The 26407-nt window shown below is 42.7% G+C and overlaps 3 protein-coding genes across 5 annotated transcripts in view; 2 read left to right on the top strand and 1 right to left on the bottom strand.

Annotated features, from left to right (window-relative positions):
* The window catches only part of LOC115811963 (solute carrier family 22 member 23), a 37756-nt gene extending 23776 nt beyond the window's left edge, over nt 1-13980 (top strand). For both annotated transcript variants that reach the window (XM_030774408.1, XM_030774407.1), the window contains exons 5-11: nt 2270-2438; nt 4043-4170; nt 7456-7558; nt 8061-8296; nt 9208-9240; nt 11079-11202; nt 12328-13980. In XM_030774408.1, the coding sequence (XP_030630268.1) occupies nt 2270-2438; nt 4043-4170; nt 7456-7558; nt 8061-8296; nt 9208-9240; nt 11079-11202; nt 12328-13837 (2303 nt within the window). In that variant the 3' untranslated portion in view covers nt 13838-13980. The remainder of the gene's footprint in view (nt 1-2269; nt 2439-4042; nt 4171-7455; nt 7559-8060; nt 8297-9207; nt 9241-11078; nt 11203-12327) is intronic.
* Nucleotides 13981-19190: 5210 nt separating this feature from the next.
* tubb2 (tubulin, beta 2A class IIa) lies at nt 19191-23068 on the top strand. 2 transcript variants are annotated; one of them, XM_030774441.1, is made up of 5 exons: nt 19191-19247; nt 19874-19988; nt 20792-20794; nt 21069-21179; nt 21984-23068. In XM_030774441.1, exons 1-5 carry the CDS (start codon nt 19191-19193, stop codon nt 23066-23068), a joined length of 1371 nt encoding a protein of 456 aa, XP_030630301.1. The 2 variants fall into 2 exon arrangements, with proteins under 2 accessions (XP_030630301.1, XP_030630300.1); XM_030774440.1 differs by lacking the exon at nt 20792-20794 and having other exon boundaries at nt 19874-19982.
* Nucleotides 23069-23773: 705 nt separating this feature from the next.
* ssx2ipa (synovial sarcoma, X breakpoint 2 interacting protein a) overlaps nt 23774-26407 on the bottom strand; it is a 10702-nt gene continuing 8068 nt past the window's right edge. The window contains exons 11-14 of the mRNA XM_030774412.1: nt 26065-26238; nt 25674-25791; nt 24964-25114; nt 23774-24714 (exon numbers count right to left, since the gene is read on the bottom strand). Of these exons, the coding sequence (XP_030630272.1) occupies nt 24579-24714; nt 24964-25114; nt 25674-25791; nt 26065-26238 (579 nt within the window). The 3' untranslated portion in view covers nt 23774-24578. The remainder of the gene's footprint in view (nt 24715-24963; nt 25115-25673; nt 25792-26064; nt 26239-26407) is intronic.

Here is a 26407-nt window from a genome sequence, read left to right as displayed (position 1 = left end):
TGTGTGTGTGTATGTGCCAGTATGTATGCGTGGGTGTGGGTGTGGGTGTGCGTGCCTGTGTGTGTGTGTGTGTGTGTGTGAGAGAGAGAGAGAGAGAAAGAGAAAGAGATGGGCTGAGTCACTGGGGATTTTGAGGAGGTCTTAAGGATCTGGCTCAGTCAGGTTAAGTGGCTTTGGGGGCCTCTCTCTCCCAGGCCCCCTGTGTGTGTGTGTGTGTGTGCTCTTAGCTGTTCAGAGCTTAGCACAGTCTGTATGTGTGTGTGCATGCCTGTGTGTGTGCTCTTAACTGTTTATAGCTTAGCACAGTCTCTGTGAGTGTGCCTGTCTCCAGTCTACAGTATGTATTACTGTGCTTGGGTCCTTAAGGAGGTCATGGTTTATGAGGTATTGTGCATGTGTGTATATGTGTGGGTGTGTGTAAATTTCATCAGTTGAGGGTGGAGTGTCATGATAATACACTTATATTCCAATGTCTGTGTTTCTGACTCTCCAAGCCAAGATAAATGTCAAGGGGAGTTATCTCTCCATCTCCTCCACGCTCACTGTTCTGTCATCATTCAGAATAACAGACCAAATTCAGGTACCAATCTTTACCACTCTCCAGCTCTCTTACAATCCAAAAAACAGAGGAAGGGCCTTTTCAGGCATAGCCCCCCCCCCCCACACACAGACACCCCCATCACCTCCCCCATCACCAAACATGCACCCCATCACCTCCCACCCAGCTTTGTGATTCTGCTTCTTGGCTCCTTTCCCTCTAACACAGAGCATTATTCATCTCCCCGCGGGAACGGCTCCTCATTGAAATTCCGGGCTTTTCCAAGCAATTGTGTGGAACTGCTTGCCAGCCACTGGGTTTAATTCCGAGTCTTGTCACCTTGAAAAGCCTCCGGCGGATGAGCACCTGTGCCGTGGGAACGCCGGGGGGATGGGAAATATTGGAATATTGGAACTTGAAAGCTGTAATGATGTGTAGCTGTGGGTGATGTGGGATGTGAGTGAGTGTGTGTGTGTGTGTGTGTGTGTATGTGCGTGTGTGTGCGCATGCTTTTGGACCTGCAAGGCATTGTCTGGTGTGGAAACACATGATGTTGTGTTACACTGGAGAGCTTTGGGGTTTCTGGCTTGGGCTGTACCACAGTGCTTTGTGAATACTAATGAACACGTGAATGAATCAAAGACACTGGGCTTCTGAGGATGACATGAAAGCAAGTCTGTAGTGTCTGGATTTGGTAACAGCATCCCTGTTCAAACAGTCACAGAACAGCACCTGTATTCGGTCCAAACTCTTAACTATTGTCCTGTAACAGTAGTGAAAAGCACCATCTTTAGCCTTGTCAACTGTTACTGACGTAGATAACTCACTGACTGGACTCTAGAACTTTCTGTCACAGGTCTGATAAAACTGCATCAGGACAAGTGGTTGAGAGAGAGTCTGTCACTGGCAATCTTAGTAGATTATGTTGATTACATAAGGGGTGTGTGTGTGTTTGTGTGTGTGTGTGTGTACTGTGCTGTGAAGGTTGACAGGACACTGAATGTTCTTCATGCTCTTATGAACTCTTCAGTGAAAACCCTTGTTCTTTTATCATACACCATCACTTCACTCTCTCCTCTTCTTCTATTCCATCGTGTGTATACTATTACGTGTGTATACTATTACAACTTAATACTATCTATCCAGGCAACTGTAGTTGAGTTAATATGTAGTTAATATGTTTGCCCAGGCAACTGTAGTTGAGAGAGGGCTAATTTACTGTTAGTTTCAGATTACTAATAGTTTTGCTGTAGCTAGTAGCCCCGTTTCCAGTTAATAGAAGTCTCATTTTTACTCCACATAACTTCACTTTTACTCCACATTCGTCCTCCACTGTTCATCAGACAGTTTCGCTGTTTTCATGAGCTCAGTGTGATTGCTCAGATTATACGATATGTAATTGTTATATTGCTAAGCCCAGGTCAAGGTTACTGCTGATTAAACGATCCTTGTTAAAAACAAAACCATTGACAATAACTTCACTCACATCAAATGCAATATCAATATGGTCCTGATACTACTGACCCACTGATCTTAGTGTATTAGTGGTAATACTGTCGGCAGTCTCACTGCTGATCCTAGATCAGTATTAGTAGAGTAGTCTTGCTGTTACCCCATAGGTCAGTATTAAGCATTGGTATTAATGTTTAATGTGGATGTCTGAATGTATGCATTTATTCTGTCTGTGCACTGACTGCGTCCTTACTGTGTCTATTTCTGTGTCGTTCTCAGGGATCGAGCTGTGTTTACCAGGCTGGCGTTTCTCCATGACCATGGTGGCCAACTTTGTGGTTCTGGGAGGGCAGCTGCTGATGCCAGGACTGGCTGCCATCTGCCACGACTGGCAAGTTCTACAGGCCGTCATCATATCTCCCCTTCTCTTTATGCTCTCCTATATCTGGTAAGGAACCGGTACACCCTGCCATTTTGCCATATCCAACCACGCAACACTCTTCCCTTTATGATTTTTTCAATCCTGTTTTGTACCTCTGTCTGCAATCCCATCCAGTCTCCCTCTGACACAGTCGCCAGTTCAACTGTGGTCAGAGAGTCTAACACAGGCTTCCCCCAGCGTGAACAAAGCCAACCACGTAATGATCAATGATTTCACACCTGGTTTAAACACACCCGGCGGACAGCGCTGTCCATCCGACGATACCTGATAAACTTGGTTACCTTACGATCAGTGAGCCCCTATAAGCAGGAGGAGAAATAACCCTTTTGACCACACGGCCCACCGTGACCACAGCCAGTATTATTCCTCTTGTCATCCTGGCAGTGATCAGTGAGTGTGGCACTGCACACGCTAATCCCAAGTGGCACCTCTGCTGGGTTCCAACGCTCCCTGGGCACCTGTTTGCTCCTTGGGCAAGAGAAAAATGGCCCCCTTGAGCAAGAGAAAAACAAAAAGCATGCCACAACTCTTTGTTCGGTAGTTGCCTCTGTGCTAGCTGTCAAAACAAAGGAGAGTTATTGAACACAGTGCATGAGGTAATAAAGATCTTAAAATAGAGCGTTTATAGAGCTGGTAAAAGGCCATGACCTCTTGTCAGTCACTGGTCTTGTGTAATGGGCCATTAGCCTATCTTTAACACAACACTGGGTCATTCATATGGACTCATATTCTCCAAGCGAGTACTATTTGGAAGTCTTGTACTTGTATTATAATTGTATCTCAGTGGACAGTTCTGGATCAGATGCTTATAATATGGGTAATACCCTGGTATACCACTTTGACAGGTGCTTCCTGTGAAGGGAATGTTTTTTTTCTCAATGATTTCCCTAAATAAGTTATAAGTTATATGAATTGTAATCCATTATGCTGTCACCTGAGATTGAAATAAGAAACTGAGATAAGAGCTAAGGATTCAGCACCCCAGATAGTCCAGAAAAGCACAGGCCTTCCCAAGCCCTACCTCTACTCCTGAGGTATAGGCAGTATGGGGTTGATCCAGTTTATTCCAACCAGCATGAGATTGCCCAGTCAACTGAAAACCCTGTGTAATCTGATAGTGTTTCTCTTCTTGCTTTAATTGTCTTTTCTCTGTTCTGAGAAAGGCGTCTCTCAGCTACCCCCACCGCCCCTAAGCCCCCACCCCACGCCACCCCCTACTCTGAACACTCCACATGTAGTGTTATGTCAGATTCTGCCACTGATGTGGAGTGTCTGTTCACATTTTCTCTGACTCGGATGAATAGGACTCTAGCACTCTCTCTCTCTAGGCCCTTGGTGTGTATTTCAGACAATCTATTGAAGGTGGAGAGGATGATGATGATGATGATTACGATAACGATGGTGGTGATGGTGATGACGATGATGATGACAATGATGATGATGTCGATGATGGTGGTGATGATGATGATGATGATGATGATGATGATGTTGATGATGACAACGATGGTGGTGATGACGGTGATGACGATGATGATGATGATGATGACGATGATGATGGTGGTAATGGTGATGACAATGATGATGATGATGTATTTTTCTCTTTTGTTAAGGCTTTTTCCAGAGTCTCTCCGCTGGCTGCTGGCCACACAGCAGTACTGTCGCTCCAAGTGGATCATGGATCGCATCGCTAAGAAGAACCAGGCCAACATGGAGCGGGATGCTGACGAGCTCTTGACAGGTGAGACGGCTATATTTCTGTCTCGTCCTTGAAAATAATGTATAATATGAATAAAAAATTAAAATAGTGTAAATGTATCTATGAAATGTAGTACAAAAAGGTGGAAATATACAGTCATCTTGTTTCAGGAAACTGTATTAAATCCTCATCTCCTCATCTTTATGTTATAGATCTGAAATCAGAAGCATCTGAAAAAGACTAGCTTTGGCATTGACTCTCAATCTGTTGAGTCAATTCATTTATTACAAAAATATACTTATGCTGTGAAAATTGTGTTTCAGTGTTCAGGTATTGGTACTTAATCTTTATATTCATCGGCAGAGCTTCTTAGGATTCATTCTGGATGTTATATATATCTCAAATATAATTGTCTTTCAGGAACCTCAGTTCTTGTTTCTATAGTAACAAACGTTCTCATATAAGGAAGATTTCTCTCATGGTTTTTTTCCTTCCCCCCCCCCCCCCCCCCCCCCCCAAGTCCAGTGGATCTAGTTTGGTGCTGTTTTTAACCAATGCATCTAAAGCGAGGTTCAGAAAACATTCTGGCAAAAAGAGCCAAATATGAGACAATACAGAGAGGAAGAATAATGAGAAGAGCCAAAAGTCAAGCTTACTGTCACTGATAAGCAGAGAAGCTGGTTACATTTTCAGAGTTTTATTGATTGTAATCACAAACCAAGATCAAGTCCAAGAACTGGCAAAGGCAAAGAGCAGAATAAGAAACAGAAACCAGGAAGCAGAACAATAGATATAGTAGTATCAGTAGATGGTACAAAGCAGGTACACTGGATTGCATAATCATAGAATATACACAATGGCTCGGTACACTCCATCAGCTGAGAGACTCAAACAAACAATGAACACATGTGTACCATTATCCAATAATGAGGAGAACGAACCAGTGATCAGTAAGTGAAAGCAATCACTGATTTGTTGGAACAGGATGAGTGACATACAGAGATGTGACTTTAACGCTCAGGTCTTTCAGAGACATTATCCTGGTCCAGAGTAAAAAACTGCAGCGGTATTGTCGAGCTTGCACTGATGATCTTACAAGATGCCACCCGTGATAGTGAGTGGATGGCACCGTGCCCGACTACTGTCTGATAACATACGTAAACACACTGTTATAAATAAGACCTGTCTGAGTTCATTCACTGACACGCTGCAGGTCTCTAAGGTTTCTAAGCTACCATAAAAGAAAAATAAAACAGTAGACTAATGTAGGCTAATGTATTGCATTACACTTACTTAAATCAATCATAATGTATTGATCACCGTGCTCACATGGATCATTTTGATGAGAAAATGGAGAATGAAGTATCTCAAAAAACATTTAATTCTTTTATGTCTGATATTTTCTTTACAAAGTATGACATTTTTACAAACACACTTTGATTTGCCCATTTAAGGTTAAATTAAGACGATCAATTTCATCTTCCTCATCTCACCTCTCCTCTCATCTTTCTCTCCCAACTTTACAATTTTTGGAAACATATCAGTGGTCAGATTCGATGCAACCATGATGAGGGTCTCCATATCACTCAGTGAAAACCTGGCTTTCAACTTTCCATCTGAAACGGTTTTCATTCCCCAAACACTACGTTCAGTTAGAGCCGCAGAGTTTTATGTTTTTTTAGATTAGATCAGACTCAACTTTACTGTCATTGTGCAGAGTACAGTTACAAAGCCAATGAAATGCAGTTAGCATGTTCCATTAGTTCCATTCAAGATATTTGTAAAACATAGTATAATGTAAATTCATGTGACATAAACACATGTATTGAGTAGACATTTTTGAATTGCTTAAATATTCATTTTAAAATTACCTCTGAGTATGACTTGCATAAAAAAATATTTGAAAGTCATATAAAACTGGACCAGAGCCTTGTAGACCCCAAGAAGCCACGGTTGCTGTGTCTGTGTGTAAAGTAAGTGTTATAGCCTGGATGTAGTGGACAGAGAGTTAAAGAGAGAGTGAGAGAGCATCTGAGAGAGTGAAATAACAGTGGTGAAAGAATAGATGGCCAGATGTTCTTCCATGAATTTGACTGGAGTCTGAGTCAGTGCGTTTTCTTTCCTTTTTTCTTTTTTTTTTTTGGTAAGCGTCACCTGTAGGAACATGCTTGACGCAGTTTGAGGTGATGTACCGGGATTGCACACAGACGTCAGATCATCTTACCTCAGACACCAGTCTCTTTCTTCAGATGGGTGTCGACTGTCTGTAACTTTTAATTGAGGAGTGACTTGAGTGAGTCAGACTACTGGCTGCTAGAGCTGGTGTCAGTTCATTTTAAGTATGTTTAAGTAAGGGGTTGAACTGATTATTGATTTATTTTGTGTAAATTACCCAATGAGTGTACTTTTCCAGCTAACAAACTACACTTTCTATCACCTTAACTGATTTGAAGTCAGCTTAATTTGACCCAAGCCTTCGATGACCCTGACCAGCTCTAGATGAATGGGAATCCATCCACAGGCTGTCTCATAAATCTCATACATGGCTCATCTTCGTCTCATATCAGTGTCATGCATGGTTTAGTGCTTTGTCTCAGCCTGTGCAGCAGGTTCCTCACAGCTGGATGGTCTCTGGAGCCCAGGCTTAGAGAGACTGTGTATAAAGAATCAATGATGCTTATATTAGCTCTCACCTGTGTCCAACCAGTGCTGGGAAGACAGTTAAGCCTGCCTGAGAGTGGTTCTGTTCACCAGTTCATCTCCAGCACTCATCCGCTGCATAGAGTCTGTGGCCCACTATAGCGCTCCTCAACCACACCACATGTTAGCTGCATGATGTGCCTGTGACTTTACTCACATGCCTGTGACTTTACTTATGTACCTGTGACTTTGCTTACATGACCATGACTTATGTGCCTGTGACTTTACTTACATGACTGTGACTTATGTGCATGTGACTTTACTTACATGACTTTACTTGCATGACCGTGACTTACATGATTGTGACTTTACTTACGTGACTGTGACTTTACTTAATGTGACTGTGACTTTACTTATGTGACTGTGACTTTACTTACATGACTGTGACTTTGCTGATGTGATTGTGACTTTACTTACATGACTGTGACTTTGCTGATGTGATTGTGACTTTACTTACATGACTACAATGTTACTTCCATGACCGTGACTTTACTTATGTGATTGTGAGATAACATTACTGTCAGCAGATTCATCTCTCTTTCTGTATTTCCCTGTCTTTCTGTGTGTGTATGTGTGTGTTAAAGGCATTTTTCAGCAGGTGTGCAGTAATTGTCTGTTGTCTTTCAGAGCTGCACAGAGCCATGCAGAAGAAACCCAAAAAGGCTTGCATTGTGAAGATGGTCGGTACAAGGAACCTGTGGAAGAACATTGCCGTGCTTTGTGTGAACTCGTAAGTGTGTGTGTGATGTGTGGACCTGCATACACAAAATAACACATACCTTTTTTGTAGTTAATAATAGTGTTGAATGTTTTTGTTGACTTTGTTTATTGCCATATCTGATCTGGATGGCTTGTTTCTGGGTACTTTCCGTGCAGCTGTGTGCATGCGTATGTGTTCAGTTGTGTGCATGTGTGTGTGTGTGCAGTTGTGTGCATGCGAGGGTGTGTGCAGTTGTGTGCATGCATGTGTGTGCTTGAGAGAGGGACAGTTTATTTAGCATGTCCAATTACAGAATGTAACTATTTGGGGATTTCTTGTATCTCTCTTTCTCTCTCACTGCCTCTCTCTCTCCCTCCCTCTCTCTCTCCCTCCCCCTCTTCCCCTATCTCTCCCTCCCTCTCTCTCCCTCCCTCCTCCTCTCTCCCTCTCTCTCTTTCTCTCTCTCTCTCTCCCCCTCCCTCCCTCTCTCTCTCTCCTTCTCTCTCCCCTCCTCTTTCTGTCGCTGTCTCAGATTAACTGGCTATGGGATTCACCACTGCTTTGCACGCAGTATGATGGATCAGGAGGCTGAGGAAACCACCATGTTTCATAATTTCTATGCTGATTACTACACCATGGCGGGCATTGCCGTGGCATCCTGCATGGCACTGTGTCCCGCTGTGGGCCTGATGGGCAGACGTGGAGGACTCCTCCTGTTTATGATCATTACTGCATTAGCATCACTGCTTCAGCTCGGCCTTCTCAACTGTGAGCACACGCACACTCACACACCAACACACACACACACACACACACACACACAAGCATGCACGCACACGCACATGCACATACAAACACACACACATACAGAAATACATGCACACACACACACGTGCGCGCGCACACACACATGCGCACCCGTGCATACACACACATTCACACACGAACACAAATACAGAAGCATGCACACACTCACACACTCAGGGTTCATTGTGTAATTATAGGTTTTCTATATATTATAATGAAAAAAAAAGGATTATATCAGAAAGTGTGTTGTATTGGATGTTGAAATCTAATTTATCTGAAAACAACTTAACCAAAGAGAGCAGGTTTGTACGGAAGGAGCTGTTTCCTGGGAAAGTCATATGTGTGCTTGTTTGGATAGAAACTGAGTCAGTATTTGCAGAATGATTAAGCACGATAACTTTGCATGCATAAATTAAAAGTTGATAAATATATTTCTGGGGTGTGTTTCTTCAGTGATGTGTCACAGGCACAAGGTTTGAGTCAGGGCTGGGTAAAGGTACTGTGTAAACAGACTGAGAATGTCTGTAAATAGACTGTGAATGTCACGTAGACGGACAGAGAGGCCTTTAATAATGGCTGTGATGAGAAAACATGTTTCTCACACAGTATTCCTCCACACAGACAAATGCGCAGCTCATACAGTTGTTTTAAATAATGCAAAAAAGGAGTGTGTGTGACTGAGTCTGTCTGTGTGTGTGTGTGTGTGTCTGCGTGTGTGTGTGTGTGTGTGTAAGCCATTTCTTTGTTCTGTCTGTGAAGTACGAGGAATACAGGTTTGTTGTTTTTTTGTTGTTTTTGTTTTCTTTTTGCTGTTGTCATATCTAACAACTTGCTTTTTTTTTCTGTCTCTCTCATCTCCATGGTGACTGCAGTGTTGGGGAAATACAGCGTTCAGCTGAATATAGGTACAGTACAAACATATCTATTTTCATCCATAATATCTCTTCATCAAAACTCATCTCTTTTTCTTTCAATATCCTCCTCTCTCTCTCTCTCTATCTCTCACTCTCTCTCTCTCTCTGCCTCTTTAATCGCATCTCTTCATCCGACCAATCAGAAACCACTAAAGAGCATTACTGTTTGCCCACAAAACCCTGCTGTCAGTTTTATTATAGCAAACATACTGCCTTAAGTCATGAGGTTTTCTTGGACCATCAAAGCCATATCAGAGTATAATGTAATAGTACTGTTATCTTATTCATTAGTTTAGAGATATGATTAGAGATATTTAATGGCAAGCTAATGTGTTCCCTCTGTTCTCAGGCTATTTACACTGTGTCTTTAGTTCGTCTGCCTAAGCATTTAGTTTGAATAGGACTCCCTAATTGCCTAGTACCTCTGGATTCATGATTAATCAGTAACAGGTGAGCACGTGATGTGTCTTACCGCTCTGTTCTAACTTAGATCTAGAGTTATGCGGTCTTCATTAAAAAAAAAAAAAAAAAGCAGCCAACCAAGGTAAAACTTTTATTTAGCCTTGGTAATTATGTACATTCCTGTGTGTGTTAACAGGATGCAGAGTGAGTAAACACAGCGGCATTTCAAACTTAAACCTGACCAGGTAGTTTTGGATTAAAAGAGAAATGGCAATTGGACATAAGTGTTTGAGTCAGTCAAAATGGTGTGAGAGAGAACTCCAGCCAACGTGTCAGTGCATAAAGCAGAACTTTAGAAAACGTCCCATTACAACATCCCTTACAGAGGATTTCCCTGTGGCCTCTGGTGACTACTGCTGTGATTCATTCACAGCAGTTTGGTTGACTCGATACTGTACCTGAAACTCTTTCACTTTCATTTGACTCAGGTATTTTCCCAGGTGTAATGTTAATCATATAAAGCGTACAGTTATAGCAGATTTCAGCTTTGAGGCCTCTCTGTGTATTAACAGGATGGTAGAAGGTTGTAGACTGAAAACTAAAATATGTCTACAATATATCAAAAATATATCTAAAAAGTAAACATATCTGAACATGTTGTCAAGATCTTCATTTATTATTTTAACCCAGTCCTCAATGCATCCAGTCAATGGATGAAGTTTTCACAATTTTTTCGCATTCCTTTACCCAACGACACAACTATTGTTTCCAGTGGTTCTTTTGTTTAACTCTCTAATCTGTGATAACTGTATTTCATTTAAAAAATGCCTCAAGTTCCACCCAGAATAAACAATCGTAGACAGCATACTTTGTCTGTCTCCACTGTATTGTGGGTTTCATTTTGAGAGGATTAAAAACCTCTGAGACACATTTTAGTGTTTTTTAATAAAACAGACCCTCAGGTCTTCTTCGTGAGACCAGAGCGGTAAGTAGGAGTTCATTCTCGTGGGCTTTGGCCCGTTGTCTCGATGTGAAACAAGCACCTCTCCTCTAAGGGTTAGACCCAGAGGAGTTTGGGAATTTGGAAAATGTATTTAACCCTCTCTGATTTCATCCTTTTTCATGTATTGTGACAGCAGGAGACAACCGTGTTATCCTGGCATGGGTTTTTTTGAGGGTTTTTTTTGCAGTGGTGCTCAGTGTGGATCCTCAGACAGAAACTCTACCACGTGTTTTGTCTCTGTCTAACTGGGGTTACACCATTAAGTGTGTATTCATTTTTCATGGTTTTAGCCTTTCGTCCCTGTCTGACCTCCGAGTGCCTGTGTCTGAAAGAGAGAAATGTGAGTTGGTTTAACGTTTCTTCTTCTTCTTCTTCTTCTCTCTCTCTCTCTCACTGGCCCTCCTCTCCTGTGCTCTCTGTGCAGAGCGTTCAGACACGCTGAAGTCAAACTTCTCAGTGGCTTTCTCCATTATCGGCATGTTCTCCTCCCACGCTGTCAGCAGCCTGAGCATCTTCTTCTGCGCAGAGATCACCCCCACTGTCATCAGGTGACACTGAAATGCTGCTTTCGATGTTGATTTTCACCCACAGATCAAGGGTGTGTGTGTGTGTGTGTGTGTGTGTGAGAGAGAGAGAGAGAGACAGTGAGTAAGATTTGTGATGTAATGCTGAAATAACAAGATCTTGCTCTATCTGGTGGTCAGATGTGGTACTGTAACATTCAAAAAGAAAAGAAAAGAAAAAATCCCATTGCAATGCATTATCTTATAAGTGCTGCTCTAAAAGCAGGCTGCAAAAAAATGCACAAAGAGTAAGAAACTAAGAAAACTACAGCAGTGTTCTGTCATTTCAAATAATCAGTTACTTCTCTTTGTGACAGCTGCTGTCACCGTTGTGTGTCACTACGTAAGCACCATGCTGAATTTATATGCTGTACATTTTTTATTCAGTTTATATTTTATTTAAAGTTTTATGCTGTACATTAAGAGTCCACTGTCCAGTAAGATCTTAATATCACAACCTGTAAACTCTGCAAGTTGGAAACTCAGCTAACCATAAATGAGCCTTGCTCTTCACACTGCTACAACACCAGCCTTTTAGCTGAGCTATAATCTAAATATTTGACGTTTCTCATGAGACTAAGGTAACTTTTTCCTTTCTGTTCACAATGCCAGTGATAATGATATTACCCATATGCTGATGTGTCAAATTTGCGTTGGGATGTGTCAAAGTCATACCAGTGCCAGACCCTAAAATATTAAGAGATAGTGGACTGTTTGACATTTGGCTGTGCTTGCAGCTGTGAATCTGTAGGGACAGATCACTGTTCTCCACTCAAATCCCAGTACTACCACTGGCCTGTTAGGAGCCACTCTGACCAGTATGCTTTACCATTTAGGGACAGTTTCTCTACCCAGTCTAGCACTTACACACCTAGCTTTCTTAGGTTTTTTTTTTTTTGATAGAAATGATCTAAAAATAACCTAAGGATAATAGGTTATTCTGTGCAGGAAAAGTACTCACTTTTACTTGATACTGTTTTGAAAGATACTAGCTGTTTTAACAGGAGAGGACTGGCTTTATACTGTGTACCAGGCAATAAAGATAGCATGTGTATGTGGAAGAACCATTAAAGATCGTGTGTGATCTCTGCCCTTTGCTGTGTGTTGTAGGGGAGGAGGGCTGGGCCTGGTCTTGGCCAGTGCTGGGTTTGGCATGCTCACCGCTCCGATCATGGAGCTACACAACCAGAAGGGCTACTTTCTGCACCACGTCATCTTCGCTTGCTGCACACTTATCTGCATCATCTGCATCCTGCTGCTGCCGGAGACACGGTATCACTCGCTACCAGAGACCATAGCCGACGGCGAAACCTACACCCGGCAGCCCTTGCTACCGCACCGCAAGCCAGGTGAACAGCGCCTCCTGTTGACCAAGACAGAGAACCGCAACTATGCCCAAGGGCACGACACTCCGCTCCATGAGGCTGCTGCGACGGCCGTCTCCACCATGGAGTCCACTGCCTCCTCCGCCATCGACCTCACAGCACCCTCCGTCATCGATCTGACCGCGCCGTCAGCCGTCGACGCGCCCTTGGACCTTCCCATCCAGAGCACGACTTGCGTCCTGCCTCTCCGCAGCATGAAACCCGCCGCCCCCGACGCACCCAATGGCTCTGCTGAAACGGCCCTCTCTGGGTCCTCCGCACCGGATCTCCTTCAGACGGCCACCACACAGTCCCCCCCCCCGTCTGTGATCAACAACATACACCCTGGAAAAACAGAGAGTCCTGCTACTCTACCAACCAACACTCTCCACCCCTCTACTGTGGAAACTCTCATTAACACAGACACTGCCCCCCCCTCCACAACCGAGTCACACATCCCCACCCCTACTGATCCTTCTCCTCCTTTAGAGGTAGACGCTATAACTGTAAGTGTGGAGCCTCCTGATGTTGTGGACTCCCTGGCCAGTGATAGTCATTCCCCTGTTCCCTTCCTGAATGACACTGCTTTCTCATCTACTGCTGATTCCTCTGTTCCCTCGGCCAGCGCAACCTCAGTGGACTCTCCCACGCCCCCTGTCAATAACGTCCTACCCCTTTGCACTATGAACTTACCCCCCAGTCCTGTGACCCAATCCACAGCAGACTCTCCTACTCACCTTGTAAATAATATCCTCCCACCTTCCAGCACAGATTCACCCACTCATCTGGTGAATGACGATCTTCCCCTGTCTCCTACAGAATCCAGCACCCCACCAATAGCTGATTCCCCTGCACATGGCCCAGTAACCTCTCCTGCACCCTCTGCACTAGAACCTTCTCCAGCTGTTCCCCCTCCATCTCTCTCTCCTGCTTCTGTCACAGACACTTCTACCCCATCAGTTGCCCCTGCAACCCATCCCTCCACAGTGGACTCAACCTCCACGCCTCTCGTGCAGGCCAACCCTCCCTCTGCTGCCGCAGCGGACTCTACCACTTCTATTGACGAAACTGCTGCTTCTCCCCCCGTAATGGAACCAACCATTCCTCCTGTCATAAACACAGACTTGTCTACAGAAGCTGGTCATCCCATAACAGTGGACTCCACTGTGTCTTCACCCATAGACTCTGGTGCCCCATCAGTAACGGGCACCATCCTCACAGAGACCAGCACTGCCAACGGGGTGGCGTCGTCATGACGACCTTACCTCAGAGGACCGTCATCCACCAGGAAGCAGCTTGCATGTCATTTGACAGTGGCCACAGGTTGACTCAGTTTGGCTTCAGAAATATCGAGCTGCTTTTTCCAGAAAAAGATGTCTACCGAGAGAGAGAAAAGAGATGGTGGAGAATTTTAGGGGGAAGAGGAGAGGAAAGCAGGCGATATTGGAGGAACTAAAAAAAAAAAAAGGGAGCAGCTATGAAAGAGTTAATGCCAAAGGGATTTTAGCCACCCATTGGTTTTCACTAATGAAGCATCCCTTTTCCTCCAATGTCAGTTACTGCCAACAGGCAGCTTTGTGTTGAATGTGGCTCTAAAAATATCGAGATTGTCTCTGCACTGGGTGTCGGGAGAATCCAGACGACCAAATTGCATGTCTTTGTGGGACTAAATCTGATTATCCCACTCATCCCCTTTTTAGCTTAATGTGAAGGAAATCTGCCTTAAGATATGGAAAACCATTGGACGTTCACAGTGCGGTCAGCATTAGAAGTGCCAAGTGGAATTTTACCCTTTCGGAATCTTAATCGTCTAGGTAGAAATTTTTAAAGATGACTGTGGTAGACATGTCTGGCATTTTAGCGGAAGTCATTTCTCTAAACATGGAAAAACCAAAAGTCATTACTCGCTATTTGCACAGCATATGCTTAGTTACAGCAAACAAAAAATAGATATAAATACATATAATTTGACCAACAGAGGAGCAGCGTGCAGTCTGTGTTAGGCCATCACTGGCCATAAAGGGAAAGTATCAATGCAGTCACTTGGCAATAGATGACAGAAAACGGCACTCAAAATGACATTCAAAGGATACTGACCACTTCAACTTTCTCTGTTGCATCGCACACAAATTTGTGTGTGTGTGTGTGCGTGTGTGTGTGTGTATGTATGTGTGTGTGTGTGCTGGTATGTGCAAATGTGTCACAAAATGTTTCAGTGAAAACCACTCTCTCCCATGTGAGCAGGAACCTGAAAAACCTGCTTTGAACGAGCCTGTATCTCCACAGTTTGCAGCTCTCCTACCTTTCTATGGCAATTTTTATTAAACCTAAAGCTTAAAACCTTTGGCATAGAGCAGAAATGCAAACCACTAATGAAGGACTACTTAAGGAAAGCGTGAAACATTTAGGTTCTTGTTTTCTTGCTTTTGGGAGAGGGACACAACTCATACTCAGTCTAGTGTATGCAAGTGAGTTCATTGTGACCGTGGTAACCTAGGTGACACTGTACTGTACCGTACTGTATTCTGTTATGCTTTTGACACTAAGCTTGACTATAGAAAAACAAAAACAGAAGAAAAATGATGTGTTTTTTTTACAGTCTCAGTGTACTGAGTGGTTTGCCCTCAGGATATTTAGCTTCAGAATTTACCATAATCTGTGTGAATGTAGGTGGCACTTTATTTTTTTCTCTCAAAATACCAACAAAGTAAAGCATGTAAACACACATGGAAGGGATGTGAACTTTTCAAACACATCGGAGTGATGTGAACAAATACCACTTTAAAACAAACAACAAAAATAGGATTTTGTCTTTTCATATAAGCCAAAAGGTGTGTCATATTTTGAAAATATATCATTGCCAATTTAATGTGTGTGTGTTCTTAAACAACGTTCTACAGCATAGACCTATTTAATTTTTCTTTTTTGTATATTACATGATATATACCTGAAGTTGCATCTTCTGAAGCAGCAATAATGGATATATTTGTGAAATGTGACCCAAAATTATGCTAGATCATAAAATGTGAGTTTTGTGGGTTATTTTTGTTTCTTTGTTTGTTTACAGACATTATTAACACACACTAACTTTAAGTACGTATTTTATGTTGGGTAAAAAACAAATGAACTTTAAAACTAATTGGGGGATGTTTTACATTGTAACTGAAAAGTAGATGAGATCATATGGTTTCTATAGACATTAATAAAGGAGTTGATTTAGTGGGGGAGGAAGAACGGCTCTGATGGTGAGTAGCACTGGCAGACTCATCCAAAGTTACTTACTTTGCTGATAGTCTGTGATGTTTGAAACAAACGCCCTGATATGAAAAAATAATCCGATTTTTTTTTTTTTTAACAAAACATACCTCGATCATTGTTAGAAACAAAATAAGTGTGATCGTGATTCACACTTCACATTGAATACATTTCAAACCATGCAAGGTCCACAACTCTCTCTCTCTCTCTCACGCTCCTTTCCCTCCCATTGAATGCTGTAGGGTGTACAAAGATGTAGCCAGGGAAGTATTCTTAATAATATCTGTATGAACTGTTGTTACAGTATTGTCCACATTTTTATTCAGACTGTTCCATTTTTCGTAATGTCACAAGCTGTTCTGAGATGAACAGCAATGAAAAAAATTTGGAAAATAAAAATGCAAATATTGGCGGAGTATATGGTACATTAATAAGATGGACTGGTTGTTGTTGTTGTTGTTTTTTTTCTTTTCTATCCTATTGAAAATACTCTGTGTTGATGCCACAGGAAATGTAGGTGTCCATTTAGCAAAAAAATGAGAGGAATGTCTTGTCCACAGATATGTATCTTTGCTTGATTCATAGCTAAAAACAGTTTCAGACCAACAAGTCTATAAAGTAAGTATAACCAGCAGTCTTGGGTTAGCAAAATGGCCAGTTTATGTTCACAAACTAGAAACCATGGACAGATGTTCTACCCTGCCTAGTTAACAGCTAAAGTAGCCATTGAATTGTTCTCTCCATTTAGATGTTAAGCTACGCAGAATCACAAGCAATAAGCCACAGACTTATAATAATTGACCTTGCATTTACCTAAGTGAACAGCGAGTGTTTGAACTCCCAGCATCAGGTCTCAGCACTGATGATCAAAAAGATCAACCCCGTGTGAACCGTGCTGGTACCTTACAGATACATCTATAGGGTGTGTCTCAGTCCCCCTCTATATTCTCTGATCTGGAGAGTTAATGACAAAATGTGACATCATGCAAATAAGCACAAAGTGTCTCAACGTTCGATGAGTGGAAATGCAACAAGGTGCTCTCTTATCTTACACACTGGGCACTGAGAAAACGAATGAGCCAAAATCTGCTTTGAACTTGAGCCAGAACCGCAAAAAGGACAGTGGATCACCCAAACTAATGTGCCATTTAGGTTTTGAGAAGAGAAAACATTTTTTTTTCCCACTCTGTGTTCAGTAAGCTAATCTTTGCTTTCCCCCTCCATTGAAAACATTGACTAAGGTGTGGTAACACCACAAATAATAATAAAAAGAGATGGGCAGCTCTATAGCAAGCTTAGGTCAGACTGCTTGGTTTGAAGGTGCCGGAAAACAGACTTGTGCACTCTGAATAGTCCCAGTGCATACCTCATGAAGTTCAAATCAGTATGATGTGTGCTCTGAATGTATGTACAACAGCACATGTGAGTGAATGTAAGCCACTGACTGCATCTCCTCTGCATCACTCTACTGGATTTTTAACATGCATAATGCACTTGTATATAAGCCATACATGTCGTTGTAATAAACTTCACTATTTATTGATCACCGTAAATGATGCTGTGTTCTTCTTCTCCTTTCTGTATGACTGTGTGTGTGTGTGTGTGTGTGTGTGTGTGTGTGTGTGTGTGTGTGTATGTGTGTGTTGTATGCGCATTGTGTGCTGTGTCACACTTTTAGGAGGAGTCACCCCTTGCGTTTTCTCAGATGTCTGGATGAAGGCGATACCTTGCTGTGAATATATGTCAGAGAACTGAACCCAGTTCATTGTTCATTTTTTTTTAACTTGGAACATAAATACATGTAGATAGTGTCTCAAATGTCCAACCATTTTCCTCACCCCCTCTTCACACCCTGTAATGTTTCTAAACAGAGGAGCTCTGAGAGTACTAAGATGCCAGAATGGAAAAGTGTGTCCAGAGAACATAGGTTTATATATATATATGTGCTAAAAGAGAGACTTATTCTGTGTCACAGCATTCTGAAATACAACCTTACAATAGGGAATTTCTACTGATATAGATTTTCCCCACATTATTGCAAGGCTTCCAAGTTGCCACAGTGTACCACACACACACACACACACACATACACACATACACACTGGCCAGTCCCAGAGAGCTTTGGAAAACTTGGTGGAGTGAGCACTGGGCTTCCCAGATGTTTGATTGACACCTGTGATGTCCAGTGACGGCAGAAGAATTAAAAAGCTTTGGACATGTCTCTGTGGTTCCAGACCATCACATCTAACATGGTAAACACAGAGATTCATAAGCTGTCAAAATATGAAACCAGGTAAAGATCCAATCAAATCTTTAAAAGAGAATATGTGGTTGGCCGCAGAAGCATACAAAGACCTCAGAATTTGGTAAAAATGGTTTTGTATGTGAGGGCACTCAAGGGCTTATAAAGTTAGCCTATAGACCATGGACACAAAAATAATTCTTTGCGGTTAAACATCAGTGTAGTTTCAGTTGTATGTAAGGGAAAGTAAATATTCTGTATCAGATGTGTTTCAGATAAGCACATTTTTTTAAACAGAAAAACTTGTTCTTTAGGAAGAGACTTTAAACTCCATTAAATACCGTAAATTTCATACTTTCTTTGTCTTAGATGTTTTTGGCATTATTGCTGAGAGGCATAACGTGGATGTCTCACATGGCATGAAAGTATTTTAGATAGTTTTGTGTATTTAAACAAAATCCCAGATTGCTAGGTAGATTGTTTTTGTCTCTGTTATTTCAACATAACAAATGGGTTACTTGCGGCTATACAGTGTATTTCATAAACACGCTTTGATGTTGTGAAATCACATTAAGGCCTAAACATTCAGTGCTCTGGCACTGCAGTGTTGTGGTTTTAACAGCTGACCGGGTTAACAGTGGCCAACAGTGACCTCTGGTGGAAAAATGTACTTTAATGTTTTTGGTACCCTGTGACCTCAAAAACGCTGTGTCATTGCATAAATCGCACATACAGTAAGCTTCAGCTTTGCTGATTGCTCACATACTACATTAACACTGACACACGATATTTGAATAAGCCATTAAATCTATAGAACTGCCCGGCGAATCATTGTTCCACATATAACAGGACATCTATAGGTGTGATGTAAGGACCAGCGATGCCGCAGCTTTAACCACTGCATCAAACCTGCGACTGCTGATAGGCTAATACTGACAATGGGATACAGGGTGGATGTTACGCCATCCAATCGAGTTCCTTAACGGTGACTCCACCTAGATATACCCCCTGGCACAAGGTGCAGAAATTACTGAGCGGGACATCTGGAGCGGCAGCTTTTGGGGGAATCAGTCAAAGTGAGACATTAGGTTGCCTGTCGCTGTTGCTGCACAATGCGAGAAATTGTACATATTCAGGCCGGCCAGTGTGGAAACCAGATCGGCGCTAAGGTGAGAAGTCAGTGAATGATTGTTTAAAAAAATCTGCAACTTTTCCTCAAATCTGTTTTTGTATGACATAGGACAAAATGTCAGAGAAAATATGAAATGGTTTTTGTGTCCTCGCTGTAAGTGTGTCTCTGGATTACCATAATTTCAGTGTCCTTTTTATTACTGAAAAATACATTTTGACCAAGACGATTTTACGACTGAATAATATTGTCGCTGTGAAAGCAATCATTTAATCCACATCTGAAATAGACAAGCGTGCAACTTAATTCTGCTGATGACACTCAGCATCACTGACAGATCGAATAATCAACAAACAATTAAATTTGAAAACCGAATTGTTCACCACTGACTTAGTGTACCCTTCTGCTGAGCCATCTGGGTGTGGCCGGGTTAGGACAAGTATATGGGACAAGGGTCCGCAGTGACTGAGGGTCTGCGGTCTGAGCGCTCCGCAGGGATTTTTAAATGCTTGCGCGAGCGCGTCTCCGCAGGTCAAGGAAATTTCCACAGTACCTCAATTAACGTCACACGCGTCAGAGCGTATAATGAACTTTTCAATGTACCGTGAATGTGTTTCTGTACTCAAAATGGTGTTAATAATGTGTTATTAAAACCCTCTGTCTCAGTTCTGGGAAGTGATAAGTGACGAGCATGGTATCGATCCCACCGGCAGTTACCAAGGTGACAGTGACCTGCAGCTGGAGAGGATAAACGTGTATTATAATGAAGCTTCGGGTAAGAGTTATTTTCTTGCTGTCTACGCAGCTTGGTTCGTCGGTGATAACAGAATACATTTAAAGGATTGCTGTGAACTCATTTTGGGCAAAACGGGGTTTAAATGACCGCTTGCGTCATTCATATCAGTCCTTAACCATGTCAGAAGAAAGCTCCTTTGAATGGAGACTTGAAACAACAGTTCACAGGATGACCTGTGACCAGTTTGTTGCGGTCTTTTGGCTTTCCTGTAGGCAAGCCTAAATCTCAGGTTTACGCTGTTTGTCTAGATATCGTTGGTCAGCCATACTGAAGGTCAGTGGAGACTGTGTCATGCCCTAACATTAGACATTATTTAAATGTCACACCTGGTCTGGCGATTGATCTGCTGTCTCAACGGATTGATTTGGCCTCTCAGCTTCTTGTCTCTCCCTAGGGACTGGATCAGTTATCGTTCAAGCAGTATATAACGTGCATATCACATCCGCATTTAATTTTCCTAAAAATGTCTTTCATTATTAGATTCTGTCCATTCATGTAAATGCTAATGCTATCTTAAACTCACTCTGGGGAATTAGGATATCGTCTTTATTAGTTCCCTCAGTGGTGGACTTTAAGATTGATGGTGACGTGTGCTTGCTTCGGCTGCTGCCCTGAGCACGCACACACACACACACACACGGAGAAAGACCATAACGAGAGAGATTAGGACACACGTACCAGCCGAGAGCAGCGCCGATCATTTCTCTCTCTGCTGGTTTTCTCACAGCTGCAGTTTCAGGGCAGAAAGGGAGATGCTGGTAAATTTAAGAGCATAACACTGGGCTGAGCAGGTTGTACCTCTGAGCGGAAAAAAAAAAAAAAAAGAAAATAGTGAAAACAAATCCCATATTTCACATCACCCTAAAACTAAGATCATTTAAATCGGCAAAAGCCATGAAGATTTTATTTTATGTTTTATTATTGGTTAAATTCAGGAGCAACATGTTTACCTGTTCACAGAAAAATGGATCTGACACACCCAGTGACCTTACCTAGCCTGTGTGTGTGTGTGTGTGTGTGTCACTGCTAGCAATGTTTATCATTTTCTCCACTGTCTCTTTTTAGGGAGTAAGTTTGTGCCTCGTGCTATCCTTGTGGATCTCGAGCCAGGTACCATGGACTCAGTGCGCTCTGGCCCGTTTGGGCAAATCTTCAGACCAGACAACTTTGTTTTCGGTAAGAAGGTGGGGATGGAACAGAGGACAAGGCAGCCATTTTGAATAATCATCATTCCCGTATCATTTTGGAAAAAAAATCCTGTTACGCCCATGGTTTTACATAGCCACAGTGCGTGCTGCAGCTCTGTTAGCGTGTGATCGAGTTGCTGATGCAAGCAAAATGGTGAGGAAAAGAGAAGTAGTGGAGGAGAATATGGTGTGAGGGTTTTTCCCTGTCATAGCATGTTGTCTTGCAGTAACAGTGAGTGAGGTGACTCAGCTAAAATTCAGTGTTGAGAGGGGAGGGGAGGGGAGGAGAGGGGGGGGGTCTAATGCTGACTCGGGGCTGTCTTTCTCTGAAGCAGAGTGAATCAAAGGAATTAAGTCTCAGTCACACAGACAGCACCCAGGTCCAGAATGCCCTCCAATCAGGATTAAGAAAATAATTCATCGTTCTTTTTAATCAGTTCAGTTCTGTTTATCAGTCTCGTAGAATAAGTGCAGACTCGTTCCCCACCTACCATGTGTGAAAATTGTTACTGCTATCTTACTTGCATTCATATACTCAGTTCACTAGCAATGAGGTGAGCTGTTTATTTAAATTTTGTTTGATGTTTATCCAGAGTAATGTACTTATAAAAACCTGCATCTGGTATTTACAATGTGTTATGATGAAACACAAAAAAAATGGTTTCCTATCCTAGAAACATCTTTCTGTGACAACATGGGGTCTACTGTGTAAAGTAATGAATTTAGCATGATATTAAGGAACATGTTTATATATGCAACGCTTTGTCTGTAAGCTGACTTTGTGAATTTCCAGGTCAGAGTGGAGCTGGGAACAACTGGGCCAAGGGTCACTACACAGAGGGAGCAGAGCTCGTCGACTCAGTCCTGGACGTAGTGAGGAAGGAGTCTGAGAATTGCGATTGTCTCCAAGGTTTCCAACTTACCCACTCCCTGGGTGGAGGCACTGGATCTGGTATGGGGACCCTGCTTATTAGCAAGATCCGTGAGGAGTATCCAGACCGTATCATGAACACCTTCAGCGTCATGCCTTCTCCAAAGGTCTCCGACACGGTGGTGGAGCCCTACAATGCCACGCTGTCTGTCCATCAGCTGGTGGAGAACACGGACGAGACCTTCAGCATCGACAACGAGGCGCTCTATGACATCTGTTTCCGCACGCTCAAGCTGACCACGCCCACCTACGGTGATCTCAACCATCTCGTCTCTGCCACCATGAGCGGGGTCACCACCTGCCTGCGCTTCCCAGGGCAGCTCAATGCCGACTTGCGCAAGTTGGCCGTCAACATGGTGCCCTTCCCACGTCTGCACTTCTTCATGCCTGGCTTCGCCCCCCTCACCAGCAGGGGGAGCCAGCAGTACCGAGCACTGTCCGTGCCTGAGCTCACGCAACAGATGTTTGACGCCAAGAACATGATGGCTGCCTGTGACCCGCGCCACGGCCGTTACCTGACCGTAGCCGCCATCTTTCGCGGACGTATGTCCATGAAAGAGGTGGACGAACAAATGCTTAGCGTTCAGAATAAGAACAGCAGCTACTTTGTGGAGTGGATCCCCAACAACGTGAAGACGGCTGTTTGCGACATCCCACCAAGGGGTCTGAAGATGTCCGCCACCTTCATCGGGAACAGCACGGCCATCCAGGAGCTTTTCCGCCGGATCTCCGAGCAGTTCACGGCCATGTTCCGCCGCAAGGCCTTCCTGCACTGGTACACAGGAGAGGGCATGGACGAGATGGAGTTCACTGAGGCCGAGAGCAACATGAACGACCTGGTATCTGAGTACCAGCAGTATCAGGACGCCACCGCTGACGAAATGGGTGAATACGAGGAGGACGAGATCGAGGACGAGGAAGAAGTCCGCCAGGACGTCCGTCACTGAGTCAGCTTGTCCAAGAAAGCACACTGCTCACTCCCTGTTTACCTTCATGCCACTTTAGTCCTAAAACCATGGCTTTGAGTGTGTCAGAGAGCACCATAGAGTCAACGAATTGAATTTACTTACTCTTGAAGCTGCCTAGCCAAAAGGTGCTACTGTATCCCTGTAATCAAAAAGGTTGCTTTGAAGATGATCGAAACATCACTCATTATTGTCTCTGTGTGTGGCTCATACGTGGAGTTTTGTAACATACCTCAAATTGCAGTTTCCATGTGATGAATCTCATAATACAATAAAACCTGTCATTAACACTTCCCCGTTCAGTTTCTTGTCTAAAATAACATAGTTTAAGCATGAAGAAAATTACTTTAGTTATGAACAATACACATTATCAGCAAGGCAATGTTTTCAAGAACTAAAGCATGGAAAAATTGACTTACTTTGAATAATTACTTTGTAAAATAATTAACTAAAATGTCTTTTTCTACTGTCAATAGAAATGACCACTTTTTTAGGTAGACGTTGATTTTTTGACGGTGGTTTTCGGTGCCGGACAATGTTTCTTAACAATGAAGAAACATTCATGGTTCATGAATCAGAACCAGATGGTTTGTTACAAATGTTATCATGCACTGGTTTAAAAAAAACTGTACAACTTTGTGGAGAACATTAAAATTCAAACTTTATTGCATTGATTTGTTCGAGCAGCCTACATTCATAAGTTCTAAAAAACAAACAAACAACAAAACAAACAACAACATGGAGTGGCTCTACCCCAAGAAGAAAACATTCATGATTTATCCAGACCAATACAAAAACAAACAAGAACAATGAGATGAATCAAACAAAAACATTAAACATTGGAATGACAAGCAAAGACTACGACTTGGGATATTCAAATACACAAAGAACATTTGAAAAGCTACATCTCCCCCCATGGACACAACAAAAAATTAGTCAGACAACGGAGGTGTTAATACACCAAATGGGTACTTTTTCTTTAAAAACAATGAATTGTGCCAGCTATAATCATACATCATGTATCTTAGGTGGCAGAAAAAAAAACAGAATTTTGCTACAAAACCTTTCACAGGTTAGTGTTTTTGAATCTATAGCAAATAACACAAGAAACATGTCTAGAAAGCAATGGGCTGTTGTGAAAACATTGGCGTGTTGATTAAAGTGCTGCACCAGATTGCGTGACGCTTGGCAAGTGATGTATTGCTGAAGAAGCAGTCATTGAATATTAGACCAACAAGACTAGGCACCTCAGATTGCCATTAAAGTCCATTAAAACGTCCATTTAATCTTCCCAGACCGGGAAAAACTTTAACCGATAATAAATCAAAGGTCAAAGGGGGAATGACATGTAAACATTTCCCTCACAATATATTATTGAGGAAATACATCTGCCCTTCCCCAGTGTGTTTCTGTTCTGTTTTCAGCACATGGATTGCTACTGATTTGGTGCATGGAGTCTTGTAGTGCTATGACACATGACACATGTTGGCCCCTAGATGGGGCTGTTCTCATTTCCGACCAGTGAGTATATGCTGCAATCTGTGAGTCCAGTCTGTAGACGTGACTTGGTCAAAGTGTTGTTGCTCTGATTGCCACTGTTCCCACGTTTCCCATGGGTTCTGGAAGAACTAAGGAGACAAGACAAAAAAAAATAATAATTAGGTAAATTTCATACCTGTGACACCACCAATTTGAAGCCTGAGTAAGAAACTGCCTTCATACAGTAACGCTCCTCTGTGATATGACAGGATCTGTGAGAACACTTCCTTCATACAATAAAGCTCCTCTGTGATAAATGACAGGATCTGACAGAACACTGCATTCTCACAGTAACACTCCTCTGTGATATACGGGTATCTGTGAGATCACTGCGGTACCTGCTCTCCGGTATGAGGCAGAGTGTGCGGTAGAGGTCAGCGGTGGAGGGCATCCTGGCTGGAGCAGCTTTAGGCGTGAAGAAGCCAGAGCAGGACTGGGATTTGGTCAGCGGGGCTGGAGTGGACAGGAGCTTGGCCTCTGGCTCTGTGCCTTGACCAGCAGAACAGACAAACAAAAAACCATGACACTGATTCAATGGCTTTATGGGCTGTACATTGGATTCAAAGTGAAATGGACCCATTCCTCTTGTCCTGGACCTTGACATTACTTAAACCTTCAGATAGAAACTACATTGCAAATACACATTTTAATCGACAGTGAGATTCATTAGATGATTTGACCCTGCAGGAGCTAAATGACATTTGTCACACATTAAGATATATCACTAGCTTTTAAACCTCAACTGCCTCTTTCTGTCCAGGACCATTTAATAAGCCAGGTGTGTACACTCATAGGACAGGTTAGCACAGCAGGTGAGTGTGATTGGTGTTATCATCACTCAACTCAGCCCTCGTAGTGTTAGTACTGAATATTATAGTACTACACTACACACCATAGTGCTACAAATTTCTCATGCTGATAAAATAAGGTTTCCATGTATACCATAGTTTCTTATGGCATGTCTACAGACAATTTGACAAACACCAGTTTTTATCAATCAGTTTTTATCAACCAGTGCAAGTGCTGTAGTATTGAAGAAGGAACTCACTGACTGATAAGGCAGTGTGTGATTCAGAGACGGCAGGTCTCTTTCGATCCGCAAACGGCGTCATGTTCAAAAACTGATTCTTCAGCCACAGGGCACGGTCTTCCTCAAAAGCCCTCCTCTTCAAGAGAAGAACCACGAGAAAAAATAAAGATAAAAATAAAAATGATAAATTCCAAAATAGCTAGATCAGACATAAATGACTGCAATCAGGTAAAGGTTTATTACTGTCACTGTCTTCCAATGCAAGCTACAGGTAGGTCATGAGCTGAGATAGAAAACTAAACTCATATGCGTTTATAAAGGTATTGTGTGGACACAACATATAAAGTTGCACATCTAATTGAAACTGACTGTGTGTGTGTGTGTGTGTGTGTGTGTGTGCGCGTACAACCTCGTGGCCCAGGCGTATTGCGGCCTCAGTGAAGTTCTTTCTCTCTCTCTCAAAGTTTTTCCTCTGTTCGTTGAAAAGTCTCCACTCCTCTTTTAATCGTTCACTCTCCTCCAGATTATAGCAGTCCTCCAGCAGGGCAGCTGTCTCCTCATCACATGGAGCACTAAGCTGTTGCTATACACACAAACACACACACACACAGTCAGGAGACGCACTTCCAATTCCAGTGCCTAATCCGTTACATAACACTCGGGATAGTGATGGCTGACATGAAATGAGGTAGAGAATTGTGTGGTCATTTGAGTTGGAAAGTCAATGAAGTGCTACCTGTGTCACTGTATGT

Source organism: Chanos chanos, chromosome 5 (genome assembly GCF_902362185.1).
Source record: "Chanos chanos chromosome 5, fChaCha1.1, whole genome shotgun sequence".
Lineage (NCBI taxonomy): Eukaryota > Metazoa > Chordata > Actinopteri > Gonorynchiformes > Chanidae > Chanos > Chanos chanos.
The sequence above is the reverse complement of the archived record's forward strand: the minus strand, read 5'-3'. Positions and strand labels throughout refer to the sequence as shown.